Source organism: Pristiophorus japonicus, chromosome 9 (assembly GCF_044704955.1).
Source record: "Pristiophorus japonicus isolate sPriJap1 chromosome 9, sPriJap1.hap1, whole genome shotgun sequence".
Lineage (NCBI taxonomy): Eukaryota > Metazoa > Chordata > Chondrichthyes > Pristiophoridae > Pristiophorus > Pristiophorus japonicus.
In genome coordinates, this window is record NC_091985.1 from 119,754,216 (window position 1) to 119,769,406 (window position 15,191).

The 15,191-nt window shown below is 47.0% G+C and overlaps 1 protein-coding gene across 2 annotated transcripts in view; it reads left to right on the plus strand.

Annotated features, from left to right (window-relative positions):
* slc1a4 (solute carrier family 1 member 4) overlaps positions 1-15,191 on the plus strand; it is a 138,766-nt gene that overhangs the window by 64,345 nt on the left and 59,230 nt on the right. For both annotated transcript variants that reach the window (XM_070889777.1, XM_070889775.1), the window contains exons 3-5: positions 2,909-2,986; positions 6,638-6,804; positions 9,365-9,598. In XM_070889777.1, the coding sequence (XP_070745878.1) occupies positions 2,909-2,986; positions 6,638-6,804; positions 9,365-9,598 (479 nt within the window). The remainder of the gene's footprint in view (positions 1-2,908; positions 2,987-6,637; positions 6,805-9,364; positions 9,599-15,191) is intronic.

The following is a 15,191-nucleotide window of genomic DNA, read 5'->3' on the forward strand; positions in this document are numbered from 1 at the left end:
CAACCAGTGCGTACTGTTAAAAAATTAGGGGACTGGGTGCAATATTGAGTTAATGCACTGTTGCTTCACCTCTGAAACCTAGACTCAAATGGATAAAAGACTCTTCTCTGTCGACAATAGGACAGAGTCTCCAACTTAATCCTGATTCCTAGGTCACAGTACGAAACTGTCCACAAATTGGCATTAATTGGCACTTAATTTTCTGACTCGGTTACAAACTCTATAAGGATGGTTGTGTAGGAAATTGATTGCTCTCCTCAGGTTAGGGTTATGGAACATTGTTGATTGAGAATAGAGGAGGCTTTGTTCTGCATCTATGCCTGACCTTGGAGTAGAAACATAGAAACATAGAAAATAGGTACAGGAGTAGGCCATTCGGCCCTTCTAGCCTGCACCGCCATTCAATGAGTTCATGGCTGAACATGCAACTTCAGTACCCCATTCCTGCTTTCTCGCCATACCCCTTGATCCCCCTAGTAGTATGGACACCAAGTGAAAAATGAGCATTTCCCATCTCCAGCACTGTCCCACACATTAATCCGCACAAAACACCAGAATAGAAAGAAGGAAAAAAACGAGTTACTTTTTCTTGCTGAATTCTCTTATTTTACATAAGAACCTAAGAACATAAGAAATAGGAGCAGGAGTAGGCTATTTGGCCCCTCGAGTCTGCTCCACCATTCAGTAAAATCCTGGCTGATCTTCCCTGCCCGCTCCCCCTAACCCTTTACTCCCTTATCGCTCAAAAATCTGTCTATCTCCGCCTTAAATCTATTCAATGACCCAGCCTCCACAGCTCTCTGGGGCAGAGAATTCTATAGATTTACAACCCTCTGAGAGAAGAAATTTCTCCTCATCTCAGTTTTAAATGGGCGGCCTCTTATTCAAAGACCATGTCCCCTAGTTTTAGTTTTCCTGATGAGTGGAAATATCCTCTCAGCATCCACCTTGTTGAGCCCTCTGATTATCTTATATGTTTCAATAAGATCACCTCTCATTCTTCTGAACTCCAATGTGTATAGGCCCAACCTACTCAACCTATCCTCATAAGTCAACCCCCTCATCTCCGGAATCAGCCTAGTGAACCTTCTCTGAACAGCCTCCAAAGCAAGTATATCCTTCCTTAAATATGGAGACCAAAACTGTATGCAGTTTTCCAGCTGTGACCTCACCAATACCCTGTACAGCTGTACAGTTGTAGTAGGACTTCTCTGCTTTAATACTCGATCCCCCTTGCAATAAAGGCCAGCATTCCATTTGCCTTCCTGATTACTTGCTGTACCTGCATACTAACTTTTTGTTTGAGGATTTTGTCTCCCTTTCTTGGTCACCCCGTTCTATCGGTGGAAAAATTGCTGCCACGGCACTCGAACAAATTCAAATAGCTGAAGTGGTCCCTTGTGCGTTTATAGCCTGCCCAATCTTCCCCTGCAACTGTCTGCTGACGCTGCTCTCGAAACACGAACTGGGTACCGCTGTAAGGTCGGAAGTGAGCTGCCAATTGTGGAGGCAGATTGGGTGGATGAGGGACAGGAATTAGAGACATAAAGCTAGAGAGGATCGGGAGAATATTGAGCATCAGCAGAGGATCAGACAGGCATGAGGAACATAAGAGCCATGAGCGATATTGGGCATGCACAACTGAGGGAGGGAGAGAGAGAAGCAAGGATGAAAACAGCATGGCAGATACAGGAGATAAATGATAGAGTACAACAGTAAAAGAAAGCCAGAGAAATAGCAGACACATAAGAAACACATCCAACAGAAAAGAGGCGAATTAGAAAAGACAAAACAGCAAGGAGAAGGACAGGATTGGGAAGGGAAGAAAATTGAAAGTCACGAATAAGTTTTAAGTATGGTATTATCATAGAATCCTAAAATCATAGAAATTTACAGCATGGAAGGAGATCATTTCGGCCCATCGCGTCCGGGCCAGCCAACAAAGAACTATCCAGCCTAATCCCACTTTCCAGCTCTTGGTCCGTAGCCCTGTAGGTATACAGCACTTCAAGTGCACATCTAAGTATTTGTTAAATGTAGTTAGGGTTTCTGCCTCTACCACCCTTTCAGTCAGTGAGTTCCAGACCCCCACCACCTTCTGGGTGAAAATATTTCCCCTGAAATCCCTTCTAAACCTTCTACCAATTACTTTAAATCTATGCCTCCTAGTTGTTGACCCCACTGCTAAGGGAAATAGGTCCGTCCTATCCACTCTATCTAGGCCCCTCATAATTTTATACATAAAATGTCTCCCCTCAGCCTCCTCTGTTCTAAAAAAAAACAACCCCAGCCTATCCCATCTTTCCTCATAGCTAAAATTCTCCAGTCCAGGCAACACCCTCGTAAATCTCCTCTACCCTATAGTACAATCTTAAACTTTAAAATCCTGTATGTTGAAAAGTGATCATTACATAAATAAAAGGATGCAAACATTTCCTTTCTCTGCATTCTTTCTCAGTGCATTCAATTCCCAGTGGACACAGGGAGAAACAGCCAACAAGGAGAAACATTAGTCTACGGGAAAAGTCTGAATAGGTTATAGGAACACACGGTTGCAGCACACATCCCACCTTTAATTTCTACACAGCTATTCCTTACATAGAACAGATAGCACAGAAACAGGCCATTCGACCCAACTAGCCAGTACTGGTGTTTAAACTCCACACGAGTCTCCAGATACCTCTCTCAACCTGTCCCTTAGCAGTGAATGAGCTCCCTATAGTGGGCACAAGAATTCATCGAAACATTTCTGGAGGAAAAGACACAAGTATTACTCACTTTTGGTGGTTTACCTGGGTGTGCCTGTTGGTATCTTAAGGTCCCCGGTGAATAGTACTCTGCTGAATGTGCCTGGTATATGCATTAACCTATAAACTGGGACAGCTCTAACACAAGCTTCATTTTTCAGTATGCGACAGATTACAAATGGGAGTTAACTGCTGCTCCTGGTGAAAATGTAACGTCTGGAAATGCTACTTATGAAAAGGTAAGAACTGGAATAGAACTTGTTGGTGACATGTGTTGTTCCAGAACTCATTCTGTGGTGTGTGCACTCAACGGATCGACCAGAAACCACTTGTCCATGCAGTAAGAAACCAGTGACTTCTGGCAATTAATTCATTGATTTGTGTTCTGGGAATTCTGTCACTCATGTAAGACTACTGTAAGCAAAGGCAGCCAAGTGGCATAGTGGGGCTGAATTTGCGGTTGGAGGCTTCCCACGGGCGGATGCCTCCAACCAGAAAGAAAATCTACAAACTTACCTTCTGCCTCGGGATCCACGGAGACTTGCGCTCCTGGGGCTGTACGCTTAGGCCTGCGTAGAGGCCCACGTATCCCAGGGGCACATGTAGTTCGCAAACATCCCTGGGATCATGTGGGCCAACCCAACCAATCAAAGAAGTGAATCCCCATTCATGCGTCATCATCATCATCATAGGCAGTCCCTCGGAGTTGAGGATGATTTGCTTCCACACTAGAAATGAGTTCTCAGGTGACTGAAAAGTTCAATGTGGGACCTACAGTCTCTGTCACAAGTGGAGCAGATGGTGGTTGAAGGAACGGGTGGGCGGGGGAGCCTGGGTTGCTATGCGCTCCTTCCGCTGTTTACGCTTGGCTTCAGCTTACTCTCGCCGAAGAGACTCGGTGTTCAGCACCTTCCCGGATGCTTTGTACGGAATCGCCATAAGCATGAATGGGGATCACATAAAAAATACATTTAACATAACATAACAAATAAATAAAAAAACATTACATATTTAAAATGAATTTAAATATAATTAAACATTTAAAACAAAAACGTAATTTTTTGAAAAATAAATTGAAATGTTTTAAAGAAACTAAAAATAACCTTATCTTATTGTACATGTGTTTTAATATTTAAATGAATGAAAAAAAAATAGTTTTAAGTTGGATTTATATAGCGCCTTTCACAACCACCGGACGTCCCAAAGCGCTTTACAGCCAATGAAGTACTTTTGGAGTGTAGTCACTGTTGCAATATAGGAAATGTGGCAGCCAATTTGTGCACAAGCAAGCTCCCATAAAGAGCAATGTGATAATGACCAGATAATCTGTTTCTTTGTTATGTTATTTGAGGGATAAATATTGACCAGGACAATGGGGATAAGTCCCCTGCTCTTCTTTGAAATAGTGCATGGGATCTTTTACACCCACTTGAGAGAGCAGACAGGGCCTCGGTTTAATGTCTCATCTGAAAGACGGCACCTCCAACAGTGCAGCGTGCCCTCAGCACTGCACTGAAGTGTCAGCCTAGATTTTTTTTGTGTTCAAGGAGATATTAATCAAAGAGGTAGGTTTTAAGGAGCATCTTAAAGGAGTAAAGAGAGATAGAGAGGCAGAGAGGTTTAGGGAGGGAATTCCAGAACTCAGCGCCTTAGCAGCTGAAGGCACGGCCACCAATGGTGGAGCGAACAAAAATCGGGGATGGCGAGAGGCCAGAACAGTAATAAAGAATACAAATCAAAACTTTTATACAGAATAAAAATACATTTTTGCCACAGTGCATTTGTACCTTTATTTCAGACGCACCAGGTTCCTGTTCCCAACCGGGGTAAAAGTCTCAGGGCCTCTCTACAAGGCAGAGTACAAGGGGAACGAGTTAAAGGAAAGGCTGATTGAGATGTGGGAATGATAGTGAGAAAAATCTGCATTTATATAGTGCTTTTCATGCCCTTCAAATGTTCCATCAGGCTTAACAGTCTGTGGTTTCCTTTTGAAATGTAGTCACTGTTGCTTTGAAAACGAACGAGGCAGACAATTTGCGCACACAAGTCCCAGAAGCAAAAAATGACCAATTAATGTATGGTTGAGGGATGAATATTGGCCAGGACACCGGGACAACTCCCTGCGGCTCTTTGGGAAAGTGCTAGGAAGTATTTTGCATTCAACAAACGGGTAGCTGGGACCTTGTTTAACATCTCACCTGTGACAATGCAGCGCTCATGTGGTATTGCACTGAAATGTCAGCCTAGATCACATATTTAGCACCTAAAACGAACTTGAACCAAAATTCTTCTGACTTAGAGGCCAGGGTGCTACCACTGAGCCAGGCTGGCAGTTGTAGACGTCATCAAAAGTAAAATCCTGCAGTAGAACGATCCAATTAATCCCACTCCCTTGCTCTTTCCCCATACTCCTGAAAGAATGTACCGTTCAATATTTGTCCAGTTCTCTTTTGAATGTTACTATTGAATCTATGCTACCCTATCAGGCAGCACATTCCAGATCACAACAACCCGCTGCGTAAAAATAATGTTTCCCCATGTCGTCTCTGTTTCTTTTGCCAATCACCTTAAATCTGATCACATTAGTGAACGGTATCTGCTCACTCTCTGGTGAAAGATGGCAGGTAGAATGGTGGAGACAGGAATCCAATAAAGAGAGGGGAACTTTTAAAAAAAATAGAAAAAGCAATTTTCGATTAACAACAGGAATACATCACAAGGCACCTCAAGCTTCTTCATGCAAAAGCAAATTACTCCGAGTGCTGGAAATCTGAAATATGTAGAAAATGCTGGAAATAGTCAGCAGGTCAGGCAGCATCTGTGAAGAGTAAAGCTCACCAGCCTTCTCAATCAGCGGATTATCCTCCGCCATTTTCGCCACCTCCAGTGTGATCCCAACACGCAGCACATCTTCCCCTCCCCTTTCAGCATTCCGAAGGGAGCGCTCCTTCCGCGATATCCTGGTCCACTCCTCAATCACCCCGAACATCCCTTCCCATTCCCACGGCTCCTTCCCGTGCAAGCCCAGGAGATGCAACACCTGCCCCTTTACCTATTTATCTCCTCCCTTCCCACCGTCCAGGGCCCCAAACACTCCTTCCAGGTGAAACAGCCATTTACTTGTTCTTCTTGCAACTTAGTATATTGTATTAGCTGCTCACGATGTGGTCTCCTCTACATTGAGGAGGCCAAACGCAGATTGGGTGACTGCGTTGCAGAACACCTCCGTTCAGTCTGCAAGCATGACCCCAAGCTTCCGGTCGCCCGTCACTTTAATTCTCTGCTGCACTCCCACTCTGACCTCTCCGTCCTCTGCCTCTTACACTGTTCCAATAAAGTTCAACGCAAGCTCGAGGAACAGCACGTCACCTTTCGTTTAGGCACTTTACGGCATTCTGGACTCAACATTGGTTCAACAATTTCAGATCATAATCTTTGCCCCCATTTTCCGGATGGCAGTTGTTGGTAATGATTCTGCTATTCCCATTTACACCTCCTCTGGGCCCATCTTTGTTTCTTTGCTTATCCCATTACCATCTCCTTTCGCCTTGTAACATTATCCCCTTTGTCATTTAATCTCTCCGGCCTTCCACCCTATCACAGACCTTCCCTTTTGTTCTTTCCTCCCCTCCCCCTTTCCCTGCCTCGGTACTTGCATAAAACTTGTTATATCTCTAACTTTTTCCAGTTCTGGCGAAGGGTCATCGACCTGAAACATTAACTCTGTTTCTCTCTCCACACATGCTGCCTGACCGGCTGAGTGTTTGCAGCATTTTCTGTTTCTATTACAAGCTTCTTCATGTTTGAGTGAAAAGTACGACACTGATCAGAACCTTTATGTGATATCCTCTGTTTATTGCTACGCTCTGTATTTCTGTTTGTGATTACAGGTTCCCGTTGGTACTGAAGTGGAGGGCATGAACATACTGGGGTTGATCCTCTTTGCAATTATTTTTGGCATAGCCCTCAGGAAACTTGGCCCTGATGGCGAGCAGCTGATTAAGTTTTTCGGTACCTTCAATGACGCAACTATGATCTTGGTTTCCTGGATTATGTGGTGAGTTATGCAGTATGGTGCCAGGTGGGAAGACCTTCAATAATGTATTGTCATAACTCTAAAGCCATAGCCCTCGATTATAACTCCAGGCGGAAACAATGCGGTAATGTGGAGGTGGATGCAGTTAATATAGAGCGGGGTCTTGCTGCTTTCCTGTCCTGATTTGACTGACTGCAATTTTAAGTTCCAGACAGCAAGGGTACCCTCTGCAAGCTGGTGAGGTCTCCTTTAAATATGCAGATCAAGGTATGATGACATCATCAGGGCCAAATGTGTTATTTTAACCCAAGGCCCGAGTTGGGAAGCTGTGGTGGATTTGTCGCCACACCAAACCTGCCCAGAACGACAGCAAGGGACAACATTTTAGTTCCCTTGTAGGCCAGGAGGAGCAGGATTGCCCACCACAGCCCCAGGTGTTTTACCCCCCACCCTTCCTCAACCCCCGTCTCTGCATCTCCCCATCACAAACACTTCTGCACAAACCCCATGCCTCCGCCTCCCATCACCACTCACGTGACTCCCGGGGCCCCCTCCCGCGGGTCCCTCACGACATACTCCTGCTGTTGTAGTATCCGCCCTCCTGTATGGCTCAGAGGCATGGACGATGTACAGAAGACACCTCAAGCCGCTGGAGATATATCACCAATGATCTCTCCGCAAGATCCTGCAAATCCCCTGGGAGGACAGGCACACCAACATCAGTGTCCTCGTCCAGGCCAACGTCCTCAGCATTGAAGCACTGACCACACTCGATCAGCTTTGCTGGGCAGGCCACACAGTTCGCATGCCAGACACGAGACTCCCAAAGCTAGTGCTCTATGTGGAGCTCCTTCACGGCAAACGAGCCAAAGGTGGGCAGCGGAAACGCTACAAGGACACTCTCAAAGCCTCCCTGATAAAGTGCGACATCACCACTGACACCTGGGAGTCCCTGGCCAAAGACCGCCCTAAGGGGAGAAAGTGCATTCGGGAGGTCACAGAGCACTTCGAGTGTCAACGCCGAGAGCGTGCAGAGGTCAAGCTGCAAACCAGTCCCATCCACCCCTTCCCTCAATGACTATCTGTCCCACCTGTGACAGAGTCTGTGGCTCTCGTACTGGACTGTTCAGCCACCAAAGAACTCACTTCAGGAGTGGAAGCAAGTCTTCCTCGATTCCGAGGGTCTGCCTATGATGATGATGAGCTGCCCGAATTCCCGCTGCTGCCCACTATGATTCCCGCCGGGAGTCGGAGCGTGACTATAGAAACGAGGCCCTCATCCCCGGGCCTCGACATGTGTGTTTGTCACTCGTTCCGGCCCCTTGCACACTCCAATCCTGCTATGAGTTAAAATCGAGGCCCTCATTATTTTGCCGTACGATGCAGTATTGATCCATATAAATCCAGTCAGGTTTCGTGTTGAATCATAGGATCATGAGGAGGCCATACAGCCCCTCGAGCCTGTTCCGCCATTCAGTTAGATCATGGCTGATCTGTATCTTAACTTCATCTACCTGCCTTAGTTCTGTTACCATTGCCTAACAAAAACCTAATCTCAGTTTTGAAATTTTCAATTGACCTCTAGCCTCAACAGCTTTTTGTGGGAGGGGAGAGAGTTCCAGATTTCCACCGATTTATTCTGGGTTAGTGAAGGTTAAAGAAGTCAGCCAGGGTAACTGTGTGAAGATTATAATTAATCTCAGTGTTGCTAGACTAGAGCGGGGAGGAGAATTTAGCCCAGCTTCCTACTCCCGATTCTCAATCAGTGATCTCTGTTGTGACTTGTACTTAACAATGGTTTCAACTGAAGACAGAATTGAGTTTGTCTGTAATGCTGTTCTTGGCGGGAATAGGCTGCTGATATTCACTGCTGAAGCTCGCACACAATGAATGGCCTCTTCGAGATGGTGAACGGAAGGCAATACCCACGAACTGCACTTCACTATGAATCAACAGTTTCAGGAGGAGAGGAAATTAGAGAGTAAAGTCTATTGTCTATAATTGTGTTAATCATCCATGTCTTTGTTACCTCTGGACTCGACTATTGCAATGCTCACCTGGTTGGCCTCCCATCTTCCACCCTCCATAAACTTGAGCTCATCCGAAACTCTGCTGCCCATAACCTAACTCGCATCAAGTCCCAGTCACCCATCACCACTGTGCATTGTTTCGGCAACGTCTCAATTTTAAAATTCTCATCCATGTTTTTAAATCCCTCCATGGCCTCGTCCCTCCCTATCTCTGTAATTTCCTGCAAATCTTCGAGGTATCTGCGCTCCTCCAATTCTGGCCTTTTTAACATCCCTGATTATAATCACTCAACCATTGGCGCCCGTACCTTCAGCTGCCTGGCCCTAAGCTCTGGAACTCCCTCCCTAAACCTTTCTGCCTTCCTACCTCTCGCTCGTCCTTTAAGATGCTCCTTAAAACCTACCTCACCTGTCCTAATATCTCCTTATGTGGGAGGTTTCACTACGTTAAAGGTGCTACACAAATGCAAGTTGTTGTTAATATTCTATTGTGTGACGTGTCCTGCATGTAATGTTTCACTGATGATTGTTTTATGCCTTGTTTTAAACAGGTACGCACCAATTGGTATCCTGTTCCTGGTTGCCAGCAAAATAGTGGAGATGGATAATGTTGTTTCCCTGGTAACTGGCTTGGGAAAATACATTCTTGCTTCCATATTGGGACACCTTATACATGGAGGAATTATTCTACCGTTGATCTATTTCATGCTAACCCACAAAAATCCATACACGTTTCTGTTGGGCATCATCACTCCGCTAACAACAGCATTCGGAACATGTTCCAGGTCTGAGTTTTGTTTAGTACTTAACGTCATTAAGGGGTAACAATGAGGGAAATATATATCTATTTACATCTATTGAGATTATCAAGTACGGTAGCTCACTATACAACTCTCTGATTTACCGAAACCCTGGGTCAAAACAGCATCCCATTAAAACATGTGGGATATTTTTCAATTTATATAACGCCTTTAACATTGTAAAACGTCCCAAGGTGCTTCACATGATTGTTAACAATGTTTGACGACGAGCTACATAAGAAGATACTAGGGGTGATGGGTAAACTGGACTTGGTGCAAGTTAAGATACACCCTGGGGCTGAAATTGCCCCTTTCTGTAAGGCCTCTGGCTGCCTGAAAGCAGTGGCCACGGGTTGGTGCGGAATAGTAACATAGAAACATAGAAAATAGGTGCAGGAGTAGGCCATTCGGCCCTTTGAGCCTGCACCGCCATTCAATGAGTTCATGGCTGAACATGCAACTTCAGTACCCCATTCCTGCTTTCTCGACATACCCCTTGATCCCCTGAGTAGTAAGGACTACATCTAACTCCTTTTTGAATATATTTAGTGAATTGGCCTTAACAACTTTCTGTGGTAGAGAATTCCACAGGTTCACCACTCTCTGGGTGAAGATGTTTCTCCTCATCTCGGTCCTAAATGGCTTACCCCTTATCCTCAGACTGTGACCCCTGGTTCTGGACTTCCCCAACATTGGGAACATTCTTCCTGCATCTAACCTGTCTAAACCCATCAGAATTTTAAACATTTCTATGAGATCCCCTCTCATTCTTCTGAACTCCAGTGAATACAAGCCCAGTTGATCCAGTCTTTCTTGATATGTCAGTCCCGCCATCCCGGGAATCAGTCTGGTGAACCTTCGCTGCACTTATTCGATAGCAAGAATGTCCTTCCTCAAGTTAGGAGACCAAAACTGTACACAATACTCCAGGTGTGGCCTCACCAAGGCCCTGTACAACTGTAGTAACACCTCCCTGCCCCTGTACTCAAATCCCCTCGCTTTGAAGGCCATCATGCCATTTACTTTCTTAACCGCCTGCTGTACCTGCATGCTAACCTTCAATGACTGATGTACCATGACACCCAGGTCTCGTTGCACCTCCCCTTTTCCTAATCTGTCACCATTCAGATAATAGTCTGTCTCTCTGTTTTTACCACCAAAGTGGATAACCTCACATTTATCCACATTATACTTCATCTGCCATGCATTTGCCCACTCACCTAACCTATCCAAGTCACTCTGCAGCCTCATGGCATCCTCCTCACAGCTCACACTGCCATCCAACTTAGTGTCATCCGCAAATTTGGAGATACTACATTTAATCCCCTCATCTAAATCATTAATGTACAATGTAAACAGCTGGGGCCCCAGCACTGAACCTTGCGGTACCCCACTAGTCACTGCCTGCCATTCTGAAAAGTACCCATTTACTCCTACTCTTTGCTTCCTGTCTGACAACCAGTTCTCAATCCACGTCAGCACACTACCCCCAATCCCATGTGCTTTAACTTTGCACATTAATCTCTTGTGTGGGACCTTGTCGAAAGCCTTCTGAAAGTCCAAATACACCACATCAACTGGTTCTCCCTTGTCCACTCTACTGGAAACCCTTCTTGGGTGTTAGACCGCTGGCCCGGCCGAACCCCTCCCTGGTGGCCCAGTGTTTGCCACTAAAGTGGCTGCAGAGTTCGCAGCGGTCCCCCCCTTTAACTGAAGGGGAGAGACGTTGTGATGCACCAGCGCTATGATGTCATCAGCGCGGCGCTGATGCCTTGCAGCGTCAGTCATTCTGCCCCGCCCCGCCCCCACTTCCACCCCCATGATGAGGCCACTTCCACCCCGCTCGGAAAAAAACCCCGAACTGCTGAATTTCAACAGTTTGGCCGTCCCATGCATTGGGGCGGCTGGAACACGTCGAAGACAGTGGGTGAGCCTGGTTTCGAAGGTGGGCAATTTCAGCCCCAGGCAGTTTTGGATGAGCTTAAGTTTATGGACGGTGGAAGATGGATGGCTGGTCAGGAGTTCATTGGGATAGCTAAGTCTAGAGGTAACAAAGACGTGGATGAGGGTTTCAGCAGCAGATGAGCTGAGGCAGGGGTAGAGACGAGTGATGTTACGGAGGTGGAAATAGGTGGTCTAGGTGATGTAGCAGACCTGTGGTCGAAAGCCCAGCTCAGGTCACATCAAGGTAACGAAAGGTCGGGTTCACCAATGGCAGTTGCTGCTCTGACTAGGATTGGCTTTTCTACTCACACATTGTGAACTCTCCAAGTAAACTTGTGAAAGGAATTCAAGAGTAGTAGTCACGTTGTTGTTGACTGGTGACCATTAGATGAGAGGTTAAGATTCTCCACACATATTTTTGTGAAGAAACTTCAAAAACATTCGACTTTGAAGCCAGCCTTCTAGGCACATTTGGTTATAATGATGAAAGTTTAGCTCACACCCAGCCACTTTCCCCATTTTACCCTTTAGTTTTCATCTCATGGGATCACGCCTGTACACAGTCTTTGTCATTAGTACAAAGACCAACATCAACTTTCAATGTAATAGTGCCCCTCGTGTAGAGGAAACTCTCACAGCTCTCTGTATAAGGTGATACGTCCTTACTACACAGTATAAATGCACACGAGGCCCATGCTTGAGAGAAGGTCAGTCTGTGACCTGTCCTTTATTCCTTAGCACTCAAGTGATGAAGGTGGGTGGAGCTTCCCCTTTTATACCTGAAGGTCCAGGTTGGGAGTGTCTCCCACCTAGTGGTCATTGTTCTCACAGTGTACAACTTAGGTCAATTTATACATGGGTTACAATGCTGGTTGAATACATGACATCACCTCCCCCTCCAAAGTCTGATTGGGATCACAGGTTGAGTCTCTCTGGTGGTTTACGCTCCCTTGTAGAGCGCCTGAGTTGGGGCTCCGGTTGTTGGGCGCTGGCCTGAGTGTCTGCTGTTTGCGGTGCCTCAGGCCTGTCCGGACTGCCCACAGTGACTGGGCTCTCGTCCCTTTGGTTACGGTGTTCGGTCACCTGTGGTGGAGTGAACTCTATATCATGTTCTTCCTCTGCTTCTTCTATGGGGTTGCTGAACCTCCTTTTTGTTTGATCCACATGTTTGCGGCAGATTTGTCCATTGGTAAGTTTAACTACCAGAATCCTATTTCCCTCTTTGGCAACCACAGTGCCTGTGAGCCATTTGGGCCCTGCAGCGTAGTTGAGGACAAAAACAGGATCATTTACATCAATACATCGCGCCCTCGCATTCCTGTCATGGTAGTGATATTGTGACTGGCGCCTGCTCTCGACAATTTCTTTCATGGTGGGGTGTATAAGGGATAATCGGGTTTTGAGCCTCCTTTTCATCAGTAGCTCTGCGGGTGGAACCCCTGTGAGCGAGTGTGGTCGGGATCTATAGGCCAACAACAGGAGGCGTGATAAGCGGGTTTGTAGGGAACCCCCTTGGAATCTGAGCATCCCCTGTTTGATTATCTGCACTGCTCGTTCTGCCTGGCTGTTTGAGGCCGGCTTGAACGGTGCCGTTCTAACATGGTTAATTCCATTGCCTGCCATGAAGTCCTGGAATTCAGTGCTTGTGAAGCACGGGCCATTGTCGCTGACCAAGTTGTCTGGTAGACCGTGGGCGGCGAACATTGACCGTAGACTTTCTACCGTGGCAGAGGATGTGCTTGAATTTAAAATGTCACACTCGATCCATTTCGAGTAGGCGTCTACTACAACCAAAAACATTTTCCCCATGAAAGGACCTGCGTAGTCCACATGGATGCGTGACCAAGGCTTGGCGGGCCATGGCCAGGGGCTAAGGGGGGCTTCCCTGGGCGCATGGCCCAGCTGGGCACACGTGTTGCACCTGTGAACACAAAGTTCCAGATCTGCGTCTATCCCTGGCCACCAAACGTGTGACCTGGCAATTGCCTTCATCGTGACAATGCCCGGGTGCCCATTGTGGAGTTCTCTGATGAACACCTCTCTGCCCATCTGGGGCATGACTACGCGGTTTCCCCACAGTAGGCAATCGGCCTGAATCGAGAGTTCATCCTTGCGCCTGTGAAATGGTTTAAATTTCTCAGGGCATGCCCTGTACGTGGCTGTCCCCCCAGTCCCATTCGCGACCTTTGCGTAGGAGCACGTGTAGCGGCTCTAGCAGCATGCTCAATTTGGGAAGAAAGTTACCAAAATAGTTCAGGAGCCCCAGGAACGAACGCAGCTCTGTCGTGTTACGGGGTCTGGGTGCTCTCTGGATCGCTTCCGTCTTGGATGCAGTAGGGCTGATCCCGTCTGCTGCTACCCTCATCCCCAGGAATTCTACCTCTGGAGCTAGGAAGACGCACTTCGCCTTTTTCAGTCGCAGCCCTACCCAGTCCAGTCTGCGTAGCACCTCCTCCAGGTTGTGGAGGTGTTCTTCAGTATCGTAACCCGTAATGAGGATGTCGTCCTGAAAAACCACCGTCCCTGGAATTGACTTGAGGAGGCTTTCCATATTTCGTTGGAAGATCGCGGCGGCCGAGCGAATCCCGAACGGACATATGTTGTACTCAAACAACCCCTTGTGTGTCGTGATGGTGGTCAGCTTCTTCGACTCACTCGCCAGCTCCTGGGTCATGTAAGCTGAGATCAGGTCCAATTTTGAAAAAAGTTTGCCACCGGATAGCGTCGCAAAGAGGTCCTCCGCTCTCGGTAGCGGGTACTGGTCTTGGAGTGACACCCGATTGATGGTGGCCTTGTAATCGCCACATATCCTGACCGACCCATCCGCCTTGAGCACCGGCACAATCGGGCTCGCCCAGTCACTGAATTCGACTGGCGAGATGATGCCTTCCCTCAACAGGCGGTCCAATTCGTCTTCTATCTTTTTCCGCATCACGTACGGCACTGCTCTGGCCTTGTGGTGTACTGGTCTGGCGTCCGGGTTTATGTGAATCACTACCTTGGCCCCCATGAAAGTGCCAATGCCGGGTTGAAATAATGAGTCAAATTTGTCCAGGACCTGTGAGCATGATACTCGCTCCACAGAGGAAATTGCATTGACATCGCCCCATTTCCAGTTCATGACAGCAAGCCAACTCCTCCCCAGTAGTGCGGGATCGTCCCCTGGGACAATCCAGAGTGGCAACCTGTTCTCCGAATCTTTGTGGGTCACGACTACCGTGGCGCTGCCTAGCACCGGAATGATCTGCTTTGTGTAAGTCCATAGCTGTGCGTCAATCGGCGATAATTTTGGCCTCCTGGCCTTGGATGCCCACAACTTTTCGAACTGTTTGATACCCATCAGGGACTGGCTGGCACCCGTGTCTAACTCCATTGATACTGGGATGCCATTGAGGAGCACTTTCATCATTATCGGTGGCGTCCTGGTGTATGAACTGTATACGTGCTCCACATGAACTCGCTGAACTTTAGCTTCCAGCGATTTCCCCCAGTGTCCATTTCTGCAATTTCTGCAGGTATTTTGCTCATCTCTGCAAACTCCGGCTGAATGTATGCCTCCACGCCTCCAGCATGAGTTGCGGTTTGAAACAAAAGGTCCCTTGCCAGTCGATCGTCCCTGACTGCCCCTGTTATT